The sequence below is a fragment of the Rhea pennata genome, chromosome 3, assembly GCF_028389875.1.
Source record: "Rhea pennata isolate bPtePen1 chromosome 3, bPtePen1.pri, whole genome shotgun sequence".
Lineage (NCBI taxonomy): Eukaryota > Metazoa > Chordata > Aves > Rheiformes > Rheidae > Rhea > Rhea pennata.
In genome coordinates this window covers 103,732,372-103,758,398 of record NC_084665.1, presented here as the reverse complement: position 1 = coordinate 103,758,398, position 26,027 = coordinate 103,732,372, and the positions used below count along the sequence as shown (strand labels likewise).

Below are 26,027 nucleotides of genomic sequence, written 5' to 3'. Positions count from 1 at the left end.
CTTAAGAGCATTATTTGTCTCAGGTTTCTCCATAGGAGACTTAGGTATAAAGTTATAACTACAAATGAAAACAGAAGGATGACAAGGAATTCTCTATGAGGTTATTACTGTGCATCTGGGGTGTCCTGGGAGAAACAGGAGAGAATATTTAACCACAGTTGTTACTGTAGTGCTGTCTGTGAAGGAGACCACAGCAACAGCAACCAGAAATCACCACATACCTCTCAGAAAGATGAGTCAGACCAAACAGCGGTCTGTTACAGACTAACTACCAAGACTGAACTCACTGTTTTTTCAGCTAGAAAAATTTGAAAATTTACAGATAATTATCCACAGAAACTATAAATGTCAAGCATGAATATATTATGGATTAATCATTATATTTCACTATACATTTTCAACTGAATTGTAAAAGGAAAAAAGTAGTTTGAACACAAACCATATAGACAAGGCTGTACAAGGAGATAATTTGAAATGTTAATATAACTTATGATTACATTACCTTCATATCAGCTTCACCTCCACTGTGTGTATCTTGACAGAAGAAATTGTATCCTCCTTCCCATACTCCTGTCACAAGCTGACAAGGTCAAAAAATAACATGTCATTTGATAAAAATATTGCACCTTGCAGTACATTCAAACTACAACAGAGGCTTTGCTGAGGCACCTGGTATTGAGGGATTCACAGACATCTGAATGTGACATTAGGTTGAATTTAAGCTCCAAGTAGTAACTGAATCGTAACAGCAAATGGAGGGCAAACAACAGAAGTTCTTCTAACTACAGGTACTAGAAAAAACAGGAGGTAACATCTTATCCCAACTGACAGAATTGCATGTACATGTATTTTACACAGGCATATTCTAGACAAATTCTTAAGAAATATCTTTCCCTTTTAGCTGACAGTCTCATTTCCGAAGAAAGTGAATAATCAAAAGTAAATAATTTTTCTTCGAATAATTTTTTGGGAAGGGGTAGGGGGGAAGAGTTATGTTTTAAAGGAAGTTGTATACGTACAGATCTGACAATGATTCTTTCATTTTAATGATGGAATGTATTTTCAACTTTGCTATCCACAACTGCTAACAATTGATGTTTTACTGTGTTTTTATATATATATTTTTTAAAATAATTCACTAATGCTGGGTGCATTACTCCCTCCACAGAAGTGCTTTCCTCTGCAGTACATGCCTTTGCCTGCCTGACTTCCTGGCATAACAAATGCCAGGAGATGCTGCAACATGCTGGCGTGCTTACTGCAGTTTATTTAAAAGAAAAAGAAAGAAAAAGGAAAAGAAAAAAAAAAGGGAGGAGGAGAGGGACACTCCCAAACCACTCCTTGGTGCACAAATGCTCACGAGCGGGCTCGTGGTTATCAGCCATGAAGTTTTGCCCAAAGAGCACAGCAAAGACTCCCCACCCCAGGGCCTGCTCTCGGCCTCGGGATGTCTCCTTGTCACCACGCTTGCTGCGTTCCCTCAAGCAAACGGGAACAAGAACTTTAGCTTATGCTGAGGACATGCTGTAGCTGTGCCGGTGCCCTCGCAGGCCATCCCAGCCAGAGTACAGGGCAGAAGAAAGCAGGCCACACTCTCCAAGGACTTCTTAAAATGCTATTTCCATACTGGAAACTTGCTTGAATGGATTTCTTCCTCCTTCCCACCCTGCAAAGTAAAAACCACGGCTGATGTCTTGGTGGTCCTGGCTTCTAGCTTCCCCGAAGCTTTCTTCCTCTGCCATTGGTGCTTCTATTGAATTAATATAGTGACGGAAAAAAATATTTGTTGTTGTAAGATTTTTTCTTTCCCTTTGAAATAGCATTAGAAGAAAAGTAAAAAATTTAGATTATTCTTTGATATCAAAAAAAAATTTTAAAGCAGAGACAGGTATCCAGGACAACAGGCTTGTCCATTTTTGACCTTAGCTACATTCACACAGAACGAACAAGAACCTTTCAAACTCAGTGAAAAATGTTTTGTACTGTAACTCTTCTAAAATGATCAGTTCATTAAAGATTTGAATAACTGATGCTATTAAATGTTGCTCAGAAGCGTGAGTGGGAGACTAATTCTAAATAGTACAATAAGGATTATCACTTAAATGATCTAGCTTTTTTTAGTGTTTTTTTTCTTTGATGGCTCATTTTCCCCTAAGTTAGCTTTTAAAATATTCAGTTAGTATAGGTCATTATTTTTGACCTTTTGAGATAGAATTACTGCCAATATTTTAAAAAACATATATATATTATTTATTCCAGAACACACACACCTGGAATTATCTCAGGTAATAGAAAGAAATCGGTATTACCGGCCACAGTGAGTAGGGCAGCCTTGCACATGGCTAACGGATCCAAGCAATCGCTCTACTCAAGCAGCGGACTGCAGCCAAAAGAGGACCTCTTACTACTTCCATAATGTAAGCAGTGCTGTTGAAAACACAGCAGTTTAAAGGCGATATCACGCCAAAGTACCAGCCACACATCTGAGCAAATGTTGCACGAAGTCTTTCTTACACCATTGAAGGAAAGCCTGCGCAGCTTCCGGGGCGCCCACTGGTCCATCAGACAGACCACTACAGTGGGCTACAAGAATGTCATTAAGAGCTTACAGATGGCTTTATACAGTTCTCATAGTTCAAGGAAATGTTAAAAATGAAAGAATAATCACAATGTTTATATTGTAACTATTCCAGATAGTGAGGCTGAGCTTCAGTCAATAACCTTGCATTCCATAAATTTCTCCAGACAAAAACCTGCAGTGAAACTTAAATAGCCCTCACTGTAAGCAATCTAGGTTCACTAGATTATAACAAAATCACTAGATTGATAACAAAATCAAAGGTGTATAGATTGATCCCACCCCTTTGAAGGGCAAAGGCACGAGTATGGACATAGATAACCAAGCACTCTGATGTTTCCAGAAAGGCATACTATAACATGCTAGGAGTGGCAATACTCTTACTGCCATGGTGGTTTAAACAATATAGGCAAAACAACACTTGTAGGGCATGGTAACATATTTTATCCATTTCTATTTATTATATGATAAAAGAAGATAGATACAGTTAAAAAATAATTAAGAACAAACCAAACCAAACCTCAGACCTTTTTTGGAGGGCCTACATGGTGAAAAGCTGCTACCACAGCCCACAAATCTTACCTTGCGCAACATATAGCGCATGGAGGTAATACTTTTCCCAAGTTATCTAACTGCCTCTTTGCCCTGCACCTTTATTTATTGTATCTGCAATACTTTCAGCACGTGCTGGAAGGCTTCAGAAGACAAAAACAATTGGCCACACTGAGACTTGACCAATAACGGTTCCCAAACAGACTTGGTATTTACAGACCTGAGGGTACAGCCCCAACGAGCCGTTTACCTGCCGCGTAGAAGACAATAAACACACGCACGCTTAAATTGTCGCTGGCATACTGAAGGTCATTCCTCATGCTGACTGTGGCCTGCTTGTGGGACAGTGAGAGTTTCTAGCCTTCCTTACAGCTGTGGTTAAGCAGGTCTCAACTCACCCAGGTGTTCTTGTTCCCCTACGACAGCCTGGCTGGACCTTTAGCTTGGAGACACTTTTTCCGTCCAGCTATGCCTGGGGAAATCCTTTATCTGCCCCCTGGCAGAAGTCTAGGCTTGCTGATGGCATTGCTGATGCACAATCAGAGATGTATCTTCTCTTGAGAAATTAGCCTGTCTAGAAAAGGCTGACTGCAATTGTTTTCAGCAGAGTATGAATTTTAAAAAACAAAACAAACAAACAAACAAACAAAAAAAAGTCACAGCTGCTCCATCATCCAATTAAAATGGTAAAGTCAATGTTAAAAGATTATCTGGAAGCTGCTTTTGTGCTCTTACTTCCTTCACCCCCCCACACTGAAATTTTCATTTTTGTAATACTTTTATTTTGTAATTCTGTTACTGAATTATTTTAAATGATGTGGCATGTGATTTCTATCAGACCTGCTACCAAAATTAAGCCAGTATACTAACACCAGTCTGCACTAGCTGCAAGAAAGTCATTCTGCGGAAGAATTTTGTGTTTTCACAACATAACCCAAACCTGAGACTCCTTGGAAATGGACTGATAAGGCACCCAGCGCTGCAGCATGCTGTAAATGCATGATAAGTTTATGAGCTTCATAAGAGACCTTGGTTATGGTGAAAAGAAGCATAAGTTCACAGGCCCGATCAAAGAAAATAAATGTTTCCAAAGATTCCAGATTTTATCTTTTTATTAATATAATCACCTTACAAGAAAGGTAAGGACTTCAGAACGTGCAGAGAAAGAAACAGGAGAGGAAACAGCAGATCGACAGAAATGTTGTCACACTTTCGTTGCCTGCAGAGATCTGATGGGCTGTGGCATCTCCTCAGACAGTCCCATCCTCCCTAAGATGGAAGGGCCCTCTTCAGAGGCTACTTTTCCCACTGCATATTCAACAATGCTCTTTTTAGTAAAATCTAGGACTTTTCTTAAGCTAATGCAGTAGAGGATAATGGAATTAATTTTGGTGTGCTTCCTCTAAGCAAAGAAATAAAAGGTCACTTTTTAAAAAAGTGAGTCTTTACCACAGACTGGTTTTCTCAAGTATGTCTGGATGGTCCAGATCACTTGACCAGTTCTGGTAATAACACCTCAAGATAAAATAGGGTCAGTGCAGCTTATAACTAGATATCCCAGCAACTAGCCCAGGACATTAACTATTTTGCCAAAGTATATAGCCAAAACTCCCCTAGGGAGGCACAGTCTGTTCTCATAATTTTGCAAAATAACTTTACTCATCACCTTAGAGCAAAAAAGTAACATGGGTAAAGACAATATTGCCTCCACTTCCCTAACTACTCCAACAGCTTCTTCAAACACAACTATGCCAGCCAACGCATGACTGATGGACATGGCTGTAACCTTCTGCCAGCCACGCAACAGTGAGCACTCTCCTATTCACCTTCATCACCACAAATGAAATCAGCCATTGCCGCTCCCACCAAGAAAGGAATGTCATTCCCCTTAAGGTCCAAATCAAACCCTACCTCAGCATTACGCTAGTTATTTGTGCACTACAAATTAGGAGATAAATAAGTACAGCACACATGCACCCTTACCTGGAGGCAAGTTTGACTGCAGCTTCTGTATTCCTCCACGCACATGCTCCGGGCTCCTTCTTTCCCCACCACTTCCCAGGGAACACTTACCTGAGAGTTTATCTGTTCTCCATTTTTTTTTAATCATACTTTTAATGATCATTTCATGTTCTAAGACTGATACTATATCAGCTCTTTAGATAATTAGGACTAACAAAGTCCACAAAAGGCCTCTCCAAATGGCCAGACTGAATTGTAAATTTACATAGAATGAAATACTGCTATTTCCCCCAAATAAGCATCCCCTTTTTCTGAAATACTGGCATAACGATGCTTGTCACTGCAACACTGTTCAGTCTACACTAATGTCTCCTGTACTCTTGAGTCCATCTTTCCTTATACATCATCTGGGATAGGCACAGCCCACTACTCCTAAGTATATGATGCCAGTACCATAAGGCTCTTGACTTGTCCTGAATAATTTACAATAAGCATGTAAAAAATCATTGTCTAGAAATCTCAAATGAGAGGTACATGATTTTTTACTCATTTTAAAATAAGGTTATATTGCTACTGAGTTCTTTTATTTATGATGCAAGTGCCAAAAAAACCTGCACTGCTCTCTTCCAGTAAACATTTATTACGAAATTTAATTACACCAGGAGACCAAATGGTGTGGCTAAACAGTAGCTGAAACTATGTATATCTTAGGATGAAAAAACATATTTTTCCAGGTTATTTTACATGAACATTCAGATGTAAAGGCCAGAAAAAATGATGGATCAGCTTTCTCATCCTGGTTGGGAGGCTGCCTCCCTTTAATATTTGGTTTTGGTCCTACGATATTTAAACTGAAGCTGTGATGCTATGAATCATGTTCTGAACCACCACCACAGCTGTAACTCAGCAAAAACTCCAAAGCAGTATTTCAGGTATATCACATGCAAGCTATTCAAACAGCTTATTTTCAGAGAGAACACTGAACAAGTTCATATGTGGTGATGCTTTATGACTTTCCACAAACTAAGACCGAAAAAGCTTAATCTGGCTGAAATACGAAGTGACAACAGAGAAGGGAACAGGGAGTTACATGCACATTAAAATGCATTCCCCCTCTCCTATCTCTCTTCTTGAATACTATTGTACAGCATTTTCATTTGAAAGAGAGAACTTGCAGTATAAAGTACTACTGATGTAGTTCATATACCCTTCAAAACTAAATTTTAGTAACTGATGTGATCTGAGTGAGAGTATCATGTGCTTTGGGCAGCCACAGGTATTACAGAGGCACTGCAGCTAGCAAACACACCTGAAGGCTCAGGAAGCTGAGTTTTACCTTCGCACTCGACCTTTCGGCTCCCACCCTGCCTCATTCACCGGGCCTCGTGTTATGTCGGTAAGGATCTCTGCGTGTCTGTTTTCATGGGATCAGTACTTGGTTACAAAACATTGTTTGCCCTCAAGTCTAGCACATTACTGCTATGTAAGTAGGGATGCAGTATAGAATGTTTATATGTTTATAATAGACCATATCCAGTGGTCTTCTGACACACCTTAGGCTACAGGAGAGGAAACTAGCTTACAGGAGGCTGTCAGGAATATTTTGCTGTAATTATCATGAGTTTAATAATCTTCATAATGTTGTACATTTGTGTATTCCCATATATAAAGTGAAAGTATATTTATAATAACACCAGAGAACACTTCCACATAGATAATGTTACACTAAATGAAACATGCATTTTGGTGTAGGGTTTTACTATATAGAAAGCAGTAACCTTAACAGTCGCTGTATTTTACTTGTCTTACTCTTTCATAACATAAAGGCTATACAGCTGGTTCCAAGTAGGAGGAGTTTTTCAACATGCACTAAATAGTCCTTTCTTAGGAACCTATTCAACATTAGCAAGAAAAGTCTCTATTTACAAAGACCCTTCTAAGATCAACAACTCAAATCTTTTCTGTTGTTTAAATTTATCAGCAGTTTTGTAACAGGGTAAAATATTACAATAATTTTCATTTGGAAACCCTAAATATTATTTGCTGTATTAAAGAAAAATAGACTGACTACACTGAGAGTTTTATCTACACTTAGAACTGTAGAACTGTATCTACACTACAACTGAAAAAAAGTTTACACTTGCAAACGTCCAGAATGCAGATCTTGCCCATGAGGTTTACAGCAACTCTACTCTGTGACAAATTTAACAGATTGATACACCAATTCTAGATATATTTCCTTATACATACACATTTAGGGTATCCTGACAGAAGATGAGAAATGTGAGCAAATCAAGAATATAAATTGTTCAAAGTATTACTGAACCAAAACTGCTTATGCTAAAGGATGAAGTACCATAGATCTTTATAGTCAAATTCAATAAAGTAATTTTTGACTAGACACCTTACAGAAGAAATAAGTTAATCACCTCCAAACTACACATTCATCTTGTAAAGCACTATAGAACTAACTTCCTATAAAGGAGAATTACAACTTGCATGTAATTGCAAACAAATGCTAGAAAAGAGATTAGTAGTTTTAGTTCTTATTTGTAATCTCATGTTGAAAATGAAAGCTCTCCTTACAAAAAGGTCAAATGCTTTTGGATAAAAGCAAGCCAAAATACTTTGTACATTAAAGCCACATGCTTGATCACTTTCTGAGCACATTCTTATTTATATTGCTATAGTTGTTCTTTTTCACTCTAATCAGAAACATAAAATTCATATTAGGAATAGCTAAGTCACTTTACAGGAAGAGGAAAAGTTTATAGTGTCTAAATCTTTGTTTTGTTAAGAAAGAAAATAACAGAAAGTCCTGTTCAAAACTAAGTAAGTTACAAATGTGTTTCAATGTTCAGTTTTAACTTTCAAAAACAGATGAATCACAATTGCATTGTTTCAGCAAAACTAAGAGGACACAAAAGAAGCTATTTCAAGGCTGGTGAAACAAATACTGAGTGCGTGCATGATTAAACACATTTAAATAAAATACATTTTTCACTCAAACAAGATGTAGTTTTACCATCAAGTACTTGACACAATCCACCAAAGCGATCCAGTTAAGCTCATGTTCCAGGCAAGAAGGAGTTACTGAAAGAATACGACGGTTCAGGCTGAAAGATCAAGATACCTGCTTTCACTTGCATTGAGCAAGATAATGAAATTTGAAACTTTGCTATCAAGATCTGTATAGATGTTTAAGACATTTAAGGATGGTATGAAATAAACCTTGAATCAACATTCATAATCACGGTTTTCTCTTCTGGGAAGTGAAATTGAAGAATGGTTGCAACTTTTTGTAGATATTTTTCCAAGTTTAGGAGGATAATACACAAAGACCATTTTTAGCATAAGCCAATATAATTAAAACAGAAACTGCAAATTAACCCCATACCAAGCCCTTTCTCCTACCTCATAAAACATATATAGAGAAAGCAGTGTAAGTCCAAGGTTGTAGACCACTAGAATACCCCTGCATGAGAACGGTTGTTTATTCCGCATGTACTTTGGTCCTAGCCACACGATTAGTAAGTACAAGACTGAGAAGATAAAGGTAGGTGTATAGTTCTCCAGAAGAAGCCATCCTTTTACTCTAGGGTCTGAAACAAAACAAACACACAAAAATACAAACACTTAGATTTTGTAAGGGGAAGGACAATGGTAGATGTTTTTATTAAATGCCAAATTGCTAACTATGAACAGCTTTCAAATAAGATTTTAGTTATACAATTGTTAAAGAAAACATAAATAATCCTCTTCCTAATGTAAAGATAATTCTAAATTATTACTGCTATTATTTTGAAATACTCACTACCATTCATAGTCTTCCTCCACCATGAATACCGATGATTAGTTTCAATTTTAAAGAAAAGCATCATTTTATTTCTCCCTGATTCTCTCAAATCAACTTTTCCCAAGAGTATATCTGTACATTTTTTCCCCTCTTCCTTCTTCACAAAGCCAACTCTAAGAGTGAATTGGATATCTTTAATTATTGGCAGATGATATCGACAATTATTTTCCAGTCTACCATACAGCAGTACTAACCCAATCAGATTTACATACATGCTACTCAGCAAAATTTGATTTTGAATTCCTTGCCTTAGCCATGAAACACAGTCAGTCCAGTGTGACTAACAAACCAAACTGTCATCATGTAAATTCCTCAAAAAACATATAAACTACTCAGAATGAGAGCATTTCAGATGAACACTTGAGAAAAATATGCTCTACTTTTCTACAAAGCGACTGTTGAATGACAAATTTATTGACAATACCCAGTGACAACACGGTAGTTCACTCCTTTCACTAAAGGCCTGCCAAAAGGATAGAAATCACGTTCACCAAACCACAGATGAGTAATTCAGTTTAAGCACTGCTGGCACGTACAGCCTTGATTTAGTTTTAAAGGAGTCTAATATGGATCCTGAATGCAAGAAATGAGGCCTCAAAACTTCAGTTGGGAAACAGTTAACAGTTGGAATAGCCTGGGCATTGTTTAGATATGTTTCCTTCATGGTTCAGTATTTTCAAGATACGATACATAGAGTATACCATCAGGCCAGCAGACACAGAAAGTTAGGTAATATCCAGATGAACTTGAAAAGGTTTAGTATGAAGATGACAACAAAAGCATCGAACAACAGAACATAAACAGAAAATACACTTTGAAAGATGGCAGGTTTGTTTCAGTGCAGACCACAACTTCTTCTGCAAGGAAGAAGCCAATGAAAGGAGTTCCACTTGACTGAAGAAAGAGGGTAAAGAGCAGTACTGAAACAATCAGAGGAAAAAAGAACACATGCCACTCTGTAATACCCTAGGGGTTTGCTATGCACACTGCATACAGGATACTTACAATTAATCATTCCCGGTCAAGAATGAGAAGAGCTGGCACACAGAACAACACCATCCATATCCTAGATGACAGTCTTTACCACGAGGCCTTCGCCTATTTTGGTTCCACTACCTCTCCCCTCCTCATGCTGGCCTGAGATTCTGCTCTGCACCTGTGACCCTTTATCCAGTGAAGCACATACCAAAACCAAAACCAAAGAATGGTTTCAAAGGATCAGTACTTTCCAAAAAAATCCATATTCTTCAGTGAAAAATTCATAAGTTGCTCTGCTTATGAGTGCAACAGTATTTTTATTTCAACAGATATAAATTCAAACAAGACTTTTTTTTTATATATATATATATATATATCAACGCTTATCAACTTGTAAGATAAACCTATAAAGATCAGAGCAAACTAAGTAGTTCAGTAAAACTAACAACACTGAGTTAAGTGATAGCAAAAAGAAAAGTGTCTACAATTGTCATAGCTGAAAAATCAGTTGCTCTTCAGGTCAGAACATCAAAAAAAGCACTGAGTACACATTTTTATTTATATACACATATACACACACAGTGTGTGTGCACACATGTGTATAAAAAACAGAGCCACACAACTTGATGCTCTGCAGACACTAAAGAAAGTAGTCATCTGTCAGGATGTTAGAGGGAACCTCTCTTCTTTATGCTCTAGTATTTGCACTTTAATATCAATTCTATCAATTCTAGAAGGTGTTTTTTAAAAAAATAAAAACAAACACAAAACAACAACAAAAAAAGCAGCTTACCTCTGGGTCCAAACCAAACATCAAGGTAGCTATTGATTGTTTTATCCAGAAGTTCCATTCTATAACCTATTGGAATGGAAAGATGAAGAACAAAAAGTTAGTTCTTCAGCTCATAGAAATATTTAATCATGTGAATATCATCTGTTAGGGTTAACAAAGAAAATGTGACAGAACAAAGATTGCAGACATATACTGGACCTTACTACCATGTGTCAGATACAGAAAGCTCATTCTAGTCTCAGAAAGCTACTGATATAAGAGCAATATTCCCCACTAAAGTATTTAATCATGGATCTAGATGCCTAGAGGTTTAAAATCAAATTAATCTCAAGTTCTTTTTTGTTCTGTATTTTAAAAGTAAGATGTCATCCTATATTTGCACAAGATCATTCTGCAAGGAGGGGACTGGATCTGAAGAAAAACAACACTGAAATTCTTTAAGAAGTACTATAAAGCTTACTTTAACAAACAACCCCATATAGCTGGCAACACTAGCTGTTATATTTGACAGTGGAGGAGGAAGGGAAGGAAAAGTGAAAACTGGCTATGCTATCAGTTTTGTGAATAGGTTACTGATTACAGCTATGATTAACAGCCTATAAAACTAACAGATCAATCGTTTTAAAATGATATAGAGAGTTGCAGAGGCAAGGATGGAAAAACTGCAATTCATAGCACGAAGACCTCCAGTTGCAGAACTTCCTTAATGGCAAAACACTGCCAAATAAAACTCAAATATCAGTAAAGGAATCCTTGAAAAAATTCAAAAGTCATTTATCATCTCCTCACACCAGCCAGCATTTCTTAATAGCACCTGGAACACTGCAGCACATAAATCTGCTGTACCCCTGTAAGCCTAAAGCATGCAAGAAATAGCAATATTCTTCACTACTGGGAAGGGTCAACTATACATAAAATAGTTCTTCTGAGAAGAAGTAGTGATTTTCTTTTTGATTTTTTTTAAGAAGTCGTCTAATTCTTCTTTTCTATCTAGAATTACTTCCACAATGTCTTCAGATTGTTACAGCTGTACTGACTTTCTCTACAATAATTTCTCCAACTTCAATATAATAATTTTCACTTCTCAATGTTTCTCCCTCCTGAAGTAGCAGTTTTTAGTTACATGGAATAATATAAGAAATCACGTAAGCTGTCAGTACACCCACAGTGAAAACTGAAATGATTATGCAAGTTTATAGGTAGTTGCTAACAGGAAAGAAATTCATGAGTTTTTTTTTTTTTAATTTTAGCTAAACAAACATATCACTTTCACCTGTTTAAACACTGCCTCCTGATTTACATAAGTCAAATGAACATTAGCTCTTCTGCTTCTATTCACTTAGGGCTGACATCTCATTTCTTCAGAAACTAGCAAGGTGTTGTACCCCACCACCAGTGAAAAAGGAAAACAGAAGAAAAGCAGGTGCCAGAACCATGCCATGCTGGCTGCCCCACGGCAAGACTAGGACCCACTGCAGCTTCAGCTGGAGCCTAGAGGGCAGGCAGCGCCTGAACCTCACTGTAGCCTCTACTTCCCATGAGATGAAGAAAACCAAATATATTGGTATACCTCCATTTACCTCACTTGTTCTTCTGCATAACTCCACACCTCTTCCACCTCGTGGCAAACTTAAATCACGAGGTTCAAGAGTTTACAGGGTGTTTCTAGCTGCATCACTAAATCCATCTTTTCCTGTAGCACTTAAGGATACATGGAAGAGGACCTTCTAATCTGTATATACGAAGTCTTTTTACTGTTTTGGACTACACAGAGACAAAGAAACTTGCCTGGAATTTGGTCATGAGAAAACATCAAACAAAACAGCTTAATTAAAAGAAGCTGGAGTATTTAAAGTCTTGGAGTATTTATAGCCTGATTCATACTACAGTTTTATTTTCTCATTAAGAAATCTGAAGGATTCTAGTTAAAATAAGGATAAGGATTTCACAAGAACACACTTTTTCCATTACAGTACATCACAGATTGCCTCACACAAATTATGAGTGACTGAACGAATGTCCACAGCGCTGACAGGCTAGTATCCCAGGAATAATGAAAATGACCTGAGAAGACTATGCTATGGTATCAAGACACAGATAAGAAGCATGAACACCAGGAAGACTTTTTATAAAAAGTATCTAATTTCATAGGAAAAGGAAGGGATGGGAAAGGGGGTTGCTGTGGAAAAATCTTCTGTCAGCTATTAATCCCCCCCCCCCCCCAAAAAAAAGTACTCCCCAGCAGGTAATTTATTTTGTTGTTTGAAACCTGCATTTACCCAATCCGTCAGCTGTTACTTTGATCCAATCACAACTGATCCAGTTATGCAACCCTGCTTCATTCACTATCCCATAAGCATCTTACTTCAACTTTGCACTTTGAAGAAAGACTTCAGATTGATAAAACATCAAAAATAATGGCTAGCTGTATGAACTGAATTCACTTTATATAAGTGACTTGTTTTTTTTTTTTATATATATATATACACACACACACACGTACATATATACACACACACAAACATACATATTCTTCACTAGATACTTTAAAAATCAGATATGAGAACAGCTGAGGAAGCAGAAAATCAAATCATGCCTACCTATAGCTAAATGAGAAGGCAAGAAATGAAATTTGGTATTCAATCCTTTCATAAAACTAGAAGTGAAGCTCATTGCAAAAGAGGAAGCTTTCTGCAAAGGTCTCACCTATGAGGGTTGCTACTCCAAAGCAGCTTTTGTTCCAATATTATCATATAGTAGATTATAAAAGGCTCAGTGAAGGAAGAACTACTCCCGGTGTCGATTTCCAGAACTTGCAGAAAAAGAAGTTGTTTCAAAAGGAATTCATTTGTATAACAGAAAAACAGAGTGAAACAATCTGCTTTTGTTCCAGAGGGGGTCATGTGAAAATGCATCAAGTCTCCTGCCAATAACTACACAACATTAAATACTGCTTCTACTGCAGCAACTACAAGGGTTCTTTTCTAATTAGAATAGTTTCCCAATTCAGAGGAACATCAACTTCCAGAAAATTTAAATCAGTTGGTGTTTGAAACACTGTAATCAGTATGTTTCCTAATACTGAAAATAAAGAAATTCTGGAGCTTATAATTTATACAAACAGATAACTAGTTATTCTCCTTTATCTAGCAGAAGTCATTTCACAGCAAAGTACACGATACAGCATCTAAAGTTACTATCTCTGCCTTTTTGTCCCCTCTTCGACCCAATTTAAAAAATGTAGTAAGGCCCCTGAACACCAGGACAAGCCAGATTAGCATCTGGGAATGCTCAGGCCTGCAACTACAACGTGCCTTTACTCCCTAAGGTCCAAATATTTAATCTCTGAAAACAAGTATTTTATATTTTAAAGAAAATACATAAAAACTCTCTTTTTTTTTTTCTTTAAAAGAAAGCAGATGCTAGAGATTCTTTCATACAGGCAAGTGGAAGACTTCTCAGAATTCCCAGGTACTCATTTTGAAAGATATAGAAGTAGACCTCTGACAAATTTTGAAAAACGCATTATGATTTTCATGTTCTCCTGATATGCCCAAAGATCATGTTAGTGCACTCAAATAAGGCATTGAGATCAAATGGATTACATTCTTACTAATAAAAGTAGGTAAGAAAGGAGCCATCCTAAATATCTGAATTTATCAGTTATGTCTAGTAGCATGAAACCATCTCCGACTTTCTTTTCTGCTTTTTTAGATTGGTAAGTAGAGTTTGAAAATCCATTGAAAGACAACAACTAGTAAAGTCAAAAGATTTGAATGTTTACATCTCTTAAAACAAAACAAAAAACAAAAAGACAACATTCAATAACCATTTAATGACCATTAAATAAATGTTAATGGTCATTAAGGCTACTAATAAGATGAAATTCATAGATGTGCCCAAATACATTTCTCCTCAAATTAAGAATCTAAACACACCTGAGAACTCAGGCTTACATAATCACATGCTCCGGCTGTAGTTCAGTGAGAAAACGTGAATTTCGTTCTTTAGTCAAACTTACAGAATACTACTGATACATAATTTGAAGATGTTATGAAAATCTTCAAAAATATTAACAAATACATTACTACTCATACGCCTTTAGTAAGGATTCAGCTTTTGGCAACACTGCTTGCATCTAAAAAGAAAGGAAGTCTACACATTGACAGCTGTCCACCCAATCTATCAAAAATTATATAGCTGTGTGATAGCTGTGAAAACTTGACCTAAAGCAAATAGCATCAGACGGAATCCACCAGCACATAAGGAGGTCATGACATGCCATCTTGTGTAAGGACAGCAAAATCCAGGAGAAACCCCCAAAAGAGCTGCTAACTAGAAAAGCTGTGAAAGATAGAAAGTTGAAGTTCTCATCAGCCAGGAGAAAACTGCTACATAGCTTTAGGATGGAGGAAAAAAGCCCTTTCACATCAAAATAGTAACACTTTTCCACCTCCAGAACAATTTCTATACCTTGCTAGTTTGTTCTTACCAGGAAGAAACAAATCATTATACTGCCTTGATATGCATCAACTGCCTCAGCTTCCTTGGTTGACATCCAAAGCCTATTATCAATGATTTGTGTACTATATGCAGAGGCACTATATTGTCAGGCTGTACACACCTATTGAAGAATGGCAGAAGACACTTCCAAAAGCGATCAGGAGCCAGTCGAACATTAACTGCTTAAAATAAGCTTAAGCTTACACTCAGATGAGCCAAGACACGACAGTCTGAGGCCTCAGCAGCTTCTGCTGCTGCCACAAGATCACCTGTGCAGAGGGTCAGAGCCAGCCCAGGTGTGCGGAGCTAAGCAGTGACAGGTCTGGGAGAGCATACCACACTGGAGGCTCTCTGGGAAGAAAAGTTTGGAGGGAAGCTACTGAAAAGGCGGCCTTTGCAGAGATTTTTTGTTTGTTTGGATAATGATCTCCCAAGGTTTCATGATCTGCTGTACAGAAGAAGGTAAATTGACACTGCCTATGTGGTAAGTAGCATAGACACATCCAAGTTATTTAGATGACAGAGCTCAAAAGAAGAAAAAAAAATCTTATTGGAACAGGAGGTAGAGGACAAAGCAGTTCTTTGGAGAACAAATGTTAATAGGAAGCATAACAAGAGGATGTTAACTAGGCCTTCATCCTTATGTCATATGAAGTATTATTCTAAACAAGTAACAAACATAGTGAGATCATATCTTTAGCTACATCTTTGGAATTTAAAGACTCTTACGTCTCTAGACATCATTGATTTTCGTAAAACTACTCCAAGGTTTTAATTACAAGAATTTCAATTCTGCAATCCAAGATGACCTAAGGCTAAAGTTTAATTTTGAATGCTGTGGTCCAACAAGATAGAGCTATATCACAGAAAATCAGCCTTTCACATTAGGATTTCAAAATCTTCTGCACTTTTCTAAGTTGCGCTTTTTGCAAGTCCATATGACATCTTTCATTCTTAGTCACTTCTATTGCTATAAACTCAGATACACACTATGCTTCAGTTGCCACTCATATATTCAATACATGACAGGTAGAAAGCTTGAACATTACTCTGCAATTTAGTCCAGGCATAAACAGCTCTTCACATTCCATCTGCCTGGCAACAGAAAATAAAGACTAAAGCCTACACAGAGATTATGTGGTTGCCTTGTAGTATTTCACTGATTTTAAAAAGTTTCTCATATAGCCAGCAAGTAGTGATAACATGCTCTTGCAAGGCATACCACCACACCCTGATTAATTAAATATTGAAGTATTTTACCAGCTTCTTCCTTACAGAGGAAATTCGTTCCTTAGCTTTCAACACAAAACAGTGTTATTTTTGGTTTATGTCAAAAAAGCGATATAAGAATTCTTCGTTATACTTTAACGTTGTTCCTTGAGTTTCTTCTTTGAGTAACTTCAGTCTGCAGTCCCAAAGATTTATCATGAAATCCTAAGGCTTGCTTCCACCTGCCAATCCCTAAAACAGTATAAAACAATAAAACATGCAGCGCTGAATGCTCAAGACATTAGAAGCCTGCTCACTGTAAGCAGGATCCTCTGGCTTTCATTCTGCTGCTCAAGAATTCTCACAGACAGCAGACCCCAGTTTTCAAAATTAGGTGCCTAAACTTGCATTCAAAAAAACAAAAACAAAAAACCCTAAGTAGGCATCTAAATAACTGTATTGACTTCTGAGAGCAATGCATAGCTAGGCCTTTCTTTCACTATTCTTGGAAGTCATACACTCTCTCTGTTCTCAGTTTAGGACTTTGAAGCTTAATTTTAGGTACTTGATTCTGAAAACCTTGTTTTCTAGTTAAAGTGATACTTCAAAGTCCTTACCACTGCAGAGGTAACTCCTCTTTTCCATCCTCCAAAAACACAAACAATCTCTCCTCCAAAATACAACAATCAAGCTGCTGCTTGATTTTGAAAATCTGCTGAAACTGCAAATACTCAGCTGCTTGATAACTGTAAGACAGCACCCATAAGCAAAGCCATCAACGGCATTTACCAGAGCTGCCCTGCTTCTCCTTTATACTCCCAAATCCTTAAATGCCTGTTTCATTCTGTTAAGTGTCCCCTGCAGCTTGCCACCAGCACCAGATTTCCTTTCTCTCCCTTTTTGAATTCCCTTCTTAACTCTCAGGTGAGCTTGATGTTAGGAATAAAAAGTAGTCGAGAATAATTCATACCCCATATTGATCTGAAAGTGCAAGTAAATTTTTTTAATGGGAAACCAGACAAAGACAAAGTATGTCCTATATAGCTTTCTTCCAACTCCCGCTTTCTCAATATTTAAGCATTTGGTAAATCTTCTGTTTTAAAGTTAAATTCTCTCTTTATTTCAAAAGTTCTACTGGTATTGCAACGGATCAAAAGCTGCTAGTTGTAGCTCACAACAGCAAACAGTCACAAGAAACCTGGGAAGCAAAAGAGTTGAAACAAAGAATAGGCCGAAAGGTAAATGCTAAGGGCCATAAGCACTTCAACTTTCACTTTGTCTCCTCTTTATCACTCTAGAGTAATCTGCAAGAAGGACTGCAAAATCCCCCCTCTTCTTGCCTTACAACAGGGGACTCCTCCTAATCTGCCTGTGCAACTTGCTCAATCAACATTTATAATACCAATCTACTCTTTCAGCTCTGCAAAAACGCTGTTGCCTCCAAACAACTCTCTGCCAAGGTCTGAAGCCAGGGGACATCTCGAGTACAGGACTGAAAGTATAAGGTATGTCTATAACTCCTGGTATTTTTCTTTGTATTTACTAGCTTGAAGTTAGAAAATTTTTCATCTGAAGCACCTGCACTTCTACTGCACAAGTACTTGGCAAGAAACAGTGTACACTTAGCCATCCAGTAAACAGGATTAGCTATAAAGAGATTATTTGGGGTTCACATGATGACTAGATACAGTAATCCAATAAAAAGCTGAGAAACTAGAGGAAGATCGTAAAACTTGAGGGCAACAATCACAAAGGTAATGTTACACCACAAAATGCTGACTAGTACGGAGATGTAATACCACACAAAACCAAAATTAAGATGCCTTGCTAAGATATGTAGATAAAGCCTATGTGTTCAGAGATGGGTAAATGATACCTCTTAGAGTATGACTTATGTTTGGAAAACCAGATCATACTGGGGAAAACACCTACAGAAACAGGTCAACAGTATGTTAAATATTTACCTGTGTGCTTCGGGTAGTTCCTGGAGTGCTACAGGACAAGTGAAATTCCCTAGTGGGCACTAACAACCAGAAAAAATATATACAATGCCCTGAATTAGTTATATTGTTATATTCCTCAACAAAAGGATACTACTACATTTTTACCAAAAGGAAAAAAAAAAAAAAGGAAAAAGGAGATGTATATTGACACTGTAAACCCATGCCACAGCTTGTCCTTGCTGCCATTTCTTCATATAGCCAGCCATATTACGGGATATCAATCTGTAAGACTCATTTTTCTGCTTTGTAAGATAAAATGAGTTAATCCTATACAGTTGGAGCTGCACCACTCCTTAGTAGCCTTCATTTTTAAGACGCTAAGCATCATGCCAGAAGGTGCTGTTCACTACGTACTATCATTCTACAGAAAAAAGTCATGCAAGTATAAATGATAGCTAGTTTGAAGTAGAAGGTACCAAAAAAAGTTCTTAAAATTGTGAGCAAAATAATTAGGAGAACAGAAGAAGAGAATTACTTAAGGCACAAGTGATATGACATGGCATCATACCACTTAGAACAAAACCTTATAGACAGAAGTTCCGTTCAACATTGTTATCTTCTAAAGAGGAGTATAAAGCAATATGCTTATAATTCAAAAAAGCAAGCATCGTCTCAAGAGGTCCTTCCTTTTCACTACAGTCATACCACCCTGCTGAGTGCAGTGCCCTGATCAGCTAAGACTAATCGAAGGGACCTCTCTCCAGAGGTCTCTTCCAATCTTACTGATTCTATGATTCTATGAAGCATCCAGATGTAATTGCCTTTCCAAAGGATAGAGGAGTTCAAACTCATCTATGAAAGCAAGATTTTGATCTTTTTTTCTTCCCAGGACTGACAAGCAGTATCAAAAGTGATGATTAAATGTTCTAGTAAAAGGGCAGAAGAAGAATAAACAGGAGGGTGCTTACAGATGTGCTATGATGATCATGCCCTCCTGTTTCACCTTCTCATACACCATGGGCACTTGGTAACACATGATTAACAGATTTAACACTTACGACAACATGCAGCCAGTTTGACATTTCTGTTTCAGGAGCTCAGAGCTGAAAAACTTAGTGGGTTTTGAGGAGTACATTAACTTTATCACAGAACTATAGAATCAGTAAAGTTGGAAGGGACCTCTGGACATCATCTAGTCCAACCTCCCTGCTCAGCAGGGTCACCTACAGCATGTTAGACAGGGTTGCATCCAGGCGGGCCTTGAAGATCTCCAGAAAAGGAGACTCCACAGCCCCTCTGGGCAACCTGTGCCAGTGCTCCGTCACTCTCACAGGGAAGAAATTTCCTCTCACGGTCAGGCGGAACTTCCTGTGCTTCAGCTTTTGCCCATTGCCTCTTGTCCTGTCACATGGGACAACTGAAAAGAGTTTGTCCCCGTCCCCTTGACACCCTCCCTTCAGGCACTTATACACATTGATAAGATCCCCCCTCAGTCTTCTCTTCCCCAGGCTGAAGAGGCCCAGCTCTCGCAGCCGTTCCTCAGAGGGCAGGTGCTCCAGCCCTCTGATCATCTTCGTAGCCTTGCGCTGGAGTCTCTCCAGTAGCTCCATGTATCTGTTGTCCTGGGGAGCCCAGAACTGGACACAGCACTCGAGATGAGGCCTCCCCAGGGCTGAGGAGAGGGGCAGGATCACCTCCCTCCACCTGCTGGCAACACTCTTCCTAATGCACCCCTGGAGACCATTGGCCTTCATGGCCACAAGGGCACATTGCTGGCTCATGGTCAACTTATCATCGACCAGCACTCCCAGGTCCTTCTCTGCAGAGCTGCTCTCCACAAGGTCAGCTCCCAGCTTGTCCTGGTGCCTAGGGTTATTTCTTCCTAGGTGCAGGACTCTGCACTTGCCCTTGTTGAACCTCAGGAGGTTCCTCTCTGCCCAACTCTCCAGCCTGTCCAGGTCTTTCTGAACGGCAGCACAGCCTTCAGGTGGATCAGCCACTCCTCCCAGCTTGGGATCATCAGCAAACTTGCTGAGGAGGCACTCTGTCCCCTCATCCAGGTCATTGATGAAAAAGTTGAACAGGATGGGAGCCAGGAGTGAGCCCTGGGGGATGCCACTAGCCACAGGCCTCCAACTGGACTCCATGCCACCGATGACGACCCTCTGAGCTCTGCCTTTCAGCCACTTCTCAATCCACCTCACTGCCTACTCCTCTAGCCCACACCTCCTGAGCTTCTCTAGGAGGATGTCATGGGAGACAACATCAAAAGCCTTGCTGAAGTCAAGGTACACAACGTCCACTGTTCTCCCCTCATCTACCCAGACAGTCATTCCATCATAGAAAGCTATCAGGTTGGTTAAGCAGGATTTCCCCTTGGTGAATCCATGCTGACTGCTTCTGATCATCTTTTTTTCCTTCATATGCCTGGAGATGACATCCAGAATGAACTGTTCCATCACCTTTCCAGGGCTGGAGGTGAGGCTGACTGGCCTATAGTTGCCTGGGTCCTCCTTCTTGCCCTTCTTGAAGACTGGAGTGACATCGGCTTTCTTCCAGTCCTCAGGCACCTCTCCAGTTCTCCAGGACCTTTCAAAGATGATGGAGAGCAGCCTGGCAACAACATCTGCCAGCTCCCTCAGTACCCATGCATGCATCCCATCCGGGCCCATGGATTTGTGGATGTCTAGCCTGCCCAGAAGGTCTCTAATCCTTTCCTCCTCAACCAAAGGAAAGTCTTCCCTTCTCCAGGCCTCCTCCCTCATGTCCAGGCTACAGGATTCCTGAGGGCTGCAGTGAAGACTGAAGCAAAGAAGGCATTCAGTAATTCTGCCTTCTCTTTATCCCTTGTCACCAGGGCCCCTGCCCCATTCAGGAGCGGGCCCACATTTTCTCTAGTCCTCTTCTTGCTGCTGATGTATTTGAAGAAGCCCTTCCTGTTGTCCTTGACATCCCTTGCCAGACTCAATTCCAACTCGGCCTTAGCCTTCCTCACCACATCTCTACATACTCTGACTGCATTCCTATAATTCTCCCAAGCAGCCTGTCCCCTCTTCCACATTCTGTGTATTTCCTTCTTCTGTCTGAATTTGGCCAAGAGCTCCTTGCTCACCCATGCAGGTCTCCTGCCCCTTTTGCTGCACTTCTTACTCATAGGGATGCACCGCTCTTGAGCTTGGAGGAAGTGATGTTTGAACACTAGCCAGCTCTCACGGATCCCGCTTCCTTCTAGGGCCTTAACCCATGAGACTTCACCATGGGTTGGAGTCTCTCCTGAAGTTCAGAGTTGCAATCCTGCTTGTTGCCTTAGTTCTTTCCTGACGGATCCTGAACTCCACCATCTTGTGGTCACTGCAGCCAAGGCTGCCCCCAACCTTCACATCTCTAACCAGTCCCTCTCTGCTGGTAAGGATAAGGTCCAGCACGACACCCTTTCTTGTAGGCTCCTCCAACATTTGTGACAAGAAGTTGCCATCACTGCATTGCAGGAGCCTCCTGGACTGTTTGTGCCTAGCTGTGTTGTCCCTCCAGCAGATGTCAGGGTGGTTGAATTCCCCCATGAGAGTCAGGGCCTGTGAACGTGAGGCTACCTCCAGTCATGCAATCAAAAGCAATTGTTATGTACAATAACTTTACTTGAAGAGCCATGTCACACCAACTGCTGTCTGAAATCAGGTATTCATTTAGTACTGTTTTCATCTACTGTGGCTTTTCAGATTTAACTACATCATGAGATACTGATTCTAACCAGTGACAGCACAGAAAATCTAGATAGTTTTATTTGATATGGGATACCAGGCCAAAGCAGAAATACAAGAGCAACTGAAACTGTTGGCTGACTTTTAGAGTAATTGGAAAAGAAGATATTCTACCTGTAGATTTCCTTCCTTTGATGTTGACAGTACTTCCTGAATAACACCTCACCGGAGCCCCAGCTCCAGGATCTAAGTATTACCATTTCTTGTATTTTATAGTCTGTTTTAAGGAAAGAAAGACTAAACCAATCAATTAAAAGAAAATACTGTGGTGGTAAGGCTTTTTGTAACCTTATTATTAACTTTGCGTATGGCCTTTACATGGACCACTGTAGGAAAATGGCTGTCTCAACATCCTGCAACTGTCAAGCCATTTTCTGCAAGGTTGTAATATCAAAAACTTGGGCATCTGCAAAAGTCAAGGAGGAAATTCCAGCTAAATAGTTTTGTTTCCTTTAAACTTCTGCTACAACAGAACAATTCGTTTTCTTTCAATAAGAATAAATAAAGTCCTGGTACAATAGAAACCCCATTCTACTCTAATAGAGAAACCACTTACATTAAAAACCCTGCTTTAGGTCTGAGGTATGGAACGCTTCACTGTATTTGCTTCATCATCTTTAACGAGTATGGGAGTGAAGGTAGGATCAGTACTGCCACTTGGTGTAATGTATCTGCTCCAAAAAAGGGACAAACCAAGATCTAAACCAAAAGCAGGAGATAGTTTCCACCTCCCACCTTACAACTAATCCTTCCTCTGTGGCACCGACATCCTCTTGAGTAGGGCACACCAGATATACCTCCCTGAGCAGCTCCTAGCAGCTCAGTTGCTCAGAAAGGTTGATGCAAATATCCAGAATAACATTTGCCGTGTGCTTGAGATGCTAACCCCCTTGTGCGATGTTTTCCACATATCATCTTCAGTGCAACTTATTCATTCCCATAGCTGATCCACCATCAAGCAGAAGGCAGTTCATAATTAGGGGAAATTATTCTCAGCTGCTGGTGCTGCTGCAAGGCTCACTCTCACTCTTTCTTCACTACCCTTTACCCACACCCACATGAGGAAAAGCAGGGGAAAATTTATGTAGCTCCCACAAACAAAGCAAGAAAATTGTGAGGATATGCACCTCGGGGCAACACAGATGTCATGAACTTCAATTAGTCTTAGCTGATCAGGGCACTGCACTCAGCAGGATGCTATGACTGCAGCGAAAAGGAAGGCAAACACAGACAAAAGAAAGATGCATCTATTTTTAAAGCAGAATTCTAAAATGCAATCAAAAAAGCCAAAATAAAATGTATTGAGCACATGCCATTTTACACATAGGAATGGTTCTATTGAAGAATGTGAGAATTTTGCAGAAAATTGCAAAATTGCTTATTAAATACAAGCTGCAAAAGGTCATACAGAATATATGAGTGTCATGCACAGCTTACACAGAGTTCTTACATACAATCAGCAGGATCTGACAGAGATTATTGCACTGTAAAAAGAAAAAAGATTAGCTGAAATGTGCAAAACACTACGGAAATTGATTATATTTTAAGATGCTTTACTTTGTTTCTGCCTTGAAAAAGACAAGACTAAGAATAGTCTCAGTCCACATCAATATGAAGCACAGGACTTCAATGCAAAGGAAGAAAAACTAGTAAGAGACAAAATATACTGATGGATTTCTTCAAAAGAGGCAGCTTGAATGCTTTATTTAACTTGACCACAACAAAAAATATTCCAAGGAAATACAGAGTTAATGAAAATAAGTACTCAGAAGAAGACAAAATGAGAAGCTAAACAGGAGTTCAAATATGACTGAGAACTTCTACTACATACTGATTAGCCTGTAGCTAAGGACCCTGGAAGACAGAGATGATACTTACAAATATGTCAGTTCTCAATCTTAAAGTATACTACACTGCAAAACTAGCAATTTGAGATAGATCTTAAGTGTAGCAGCAGTTTCAGACAAAAAGACAGAATTTCAGTAAGAAATTTGATTTTCTGATAATACCAAGCATTTTGACTTGTTGCCCAAAGCTCATAATTAAACTTCTTATGTAAGAAAAACACATTGCTAGGTAATTAGGAAGTAATTTATACATCTAAAATAAAATAGCTTCTTTTACTATGCTATTTGCAACAAAGTGAAAAACTAGCCCCTTAGCCTCTGCAGTAAAACTCTGTATACATCTATTATATGAACGTTAATATATTAAAAATTTTCAGTAGGCAAAACGAAATCTTTAAATTCTGAAATGCACCTTTTTCCTACGTGCTACAGACTATGTTGATTACTCAATGATGTTTCAGACAACAAAATTTCTTATTAATGCTTGTGGCTCTGTAAAAGTTACCCCCTGCGGTACCCCACCACCCGACTACTCTTTTTTAAATGCATGCTAAAAGCAAAACACGCTTTTGTCCAAAATACCTCTTTCACTAACCATTCTTCTTTAAATATTGAGAAGATAATTCCAGTGGTAAGACATTTTTTCCTACAATGCTTTTATCACATTATGGAATAGAAGTCCACCATACTGATGTGTCCTTATTTTAGGTTCAGATATGGTGAATGCTAGAAGAGCAGCATGGTATTATATCCCTTTTCCACTTTTCTTTCATCTCTCCTTCAAAGATAATACCACAGTAAACAAGATGCATTATTTGGAGATCATCATTCTTCATATTTACTAAATGATGGTTAAAAATAATTGAAATCCTCATGTTCTTAGAAAGAGCATCCTTAGGGACTCAAATCTCTATTGTAACCACCTTTTAAACATATTTTAAGACACAAAAGGTTTAGAAAATTGAACAGTTTTAAGCAATTGACACCTATAATTGTAGATTAAAGCCTGACACAAATCTTATGAAATCAAATAGTATTTAGTCTATGCAACTGAAAACTTTTGATAGTTTTATTATTGCTCAACTTGAGTTTACATTTCAATATCTTACTGATATTACCTCTGTCCTGAATGTAGAGGGAATAAGCTAATTAGTGGAGTTTTAAAAAAATATTAGAAAAACCTTTGAAAACAACATTAGTGGTCTCTTCCTGTATCTTAGCAGTAGTGATAGAAAAAGAAATCAATATACAAGATAAAAAAAAGTATCAAAGCATGCTGTTTTTGTTCTGCAAGGCACTGTCAGACTTGCAGCTTGCTTTTGTTTACTTCAAAGGCAGATGATTACAGTTTTTGAAAGAGCAGAAGAAAGGGAAATGAAGTTGGAGGTTTCAGCAACCTGTCAAGTAAAAGCAAAGAATCAAATATAGCCTTGAAAAGACCACCAGAGCTCTCAGAATTACACAAGAACCCAATAAAGGTTGCAAAACGAGAGAAGAGCACTAACTCCCATGAACGTGATATATCCCACTGACGATGCTATTAGCTCTAAAAGTGGTTTCTGCAAAGATTTTTTTTTTTTTTAACCTATAAGCACATAGGGAAAGCAGCTAATGCATTACCAGGGCAATGACCTCTGTTGAAACATGCTGGCCACTCTGTAACTGCCTGTAACCTGTTTTCAAGAGAACAGACAAGGCTTCTTCAATGTAGACTGCTTATTGATTTGCTTAACGTCTTCTCTTTTCATCACTATGTGATGGTCTCCTACCTCAAATGCGTAAGGTAACACTAGATCTATATGTCTCCTGTACTCACAGAATTGGTTGAGGTTGGAAGGGACCTCAGAGATCATCTAGTCCAACTCCCCTTGCTCAAGCAGGGTCACCTAGAACACAATGCACAGGATCACATCCAGACAGGTTTTGAATATCTCCAGAGAAGGAGACTCCACAACCTCTCTGGGCAACCTGTGCCAGTGCTCTGTCACTCTTACAGCAAAGAAGTTCTTCCTCATATTCAAGTGGAACTGCATTTCAGTTTGTGCCCA

General features: G+C 38.8%; 1 protein-coding gene across 3 annotated transcripts in view; it reads right to left on the bottom strand.

Moving 5' to 3' along the window:
* ELOVL5 (ELOVL fatty acid elongase 5) overlaps positions 1-26,027 on the bottom strand; it is a 41,752-nt gene that overhangs the window by 7,781 nt on the left and 7,944 nt on the right. For 2 of the 3 annotated variants that reach the window (XM_062572928.1, XM_062572927.1), the window contains exons 2-4: positions 10,720-10,785; positions 8,507-8,694; positions 503-580 (exon numbers count right to left, since the gene is read on the bottom strand). In XM_062572928.1, the coding sequence (XP_062428912.1) occupies positions 503-580; positions 8,507-8,694; positions 10,720-10,777 (324 nt within the window). In that variant the 5' untranslated portion in view covers positions 10,778-10,785. Of the gene's footprint in view, positions 1-502; positions 581-8,506; positions 8,695-9,953; positions 10,113-10,719; positions 10,786-26,027 lie in introns of those variants that run through there. The other variant, XM_062572929.1, reaches the window with a different exon arrangement.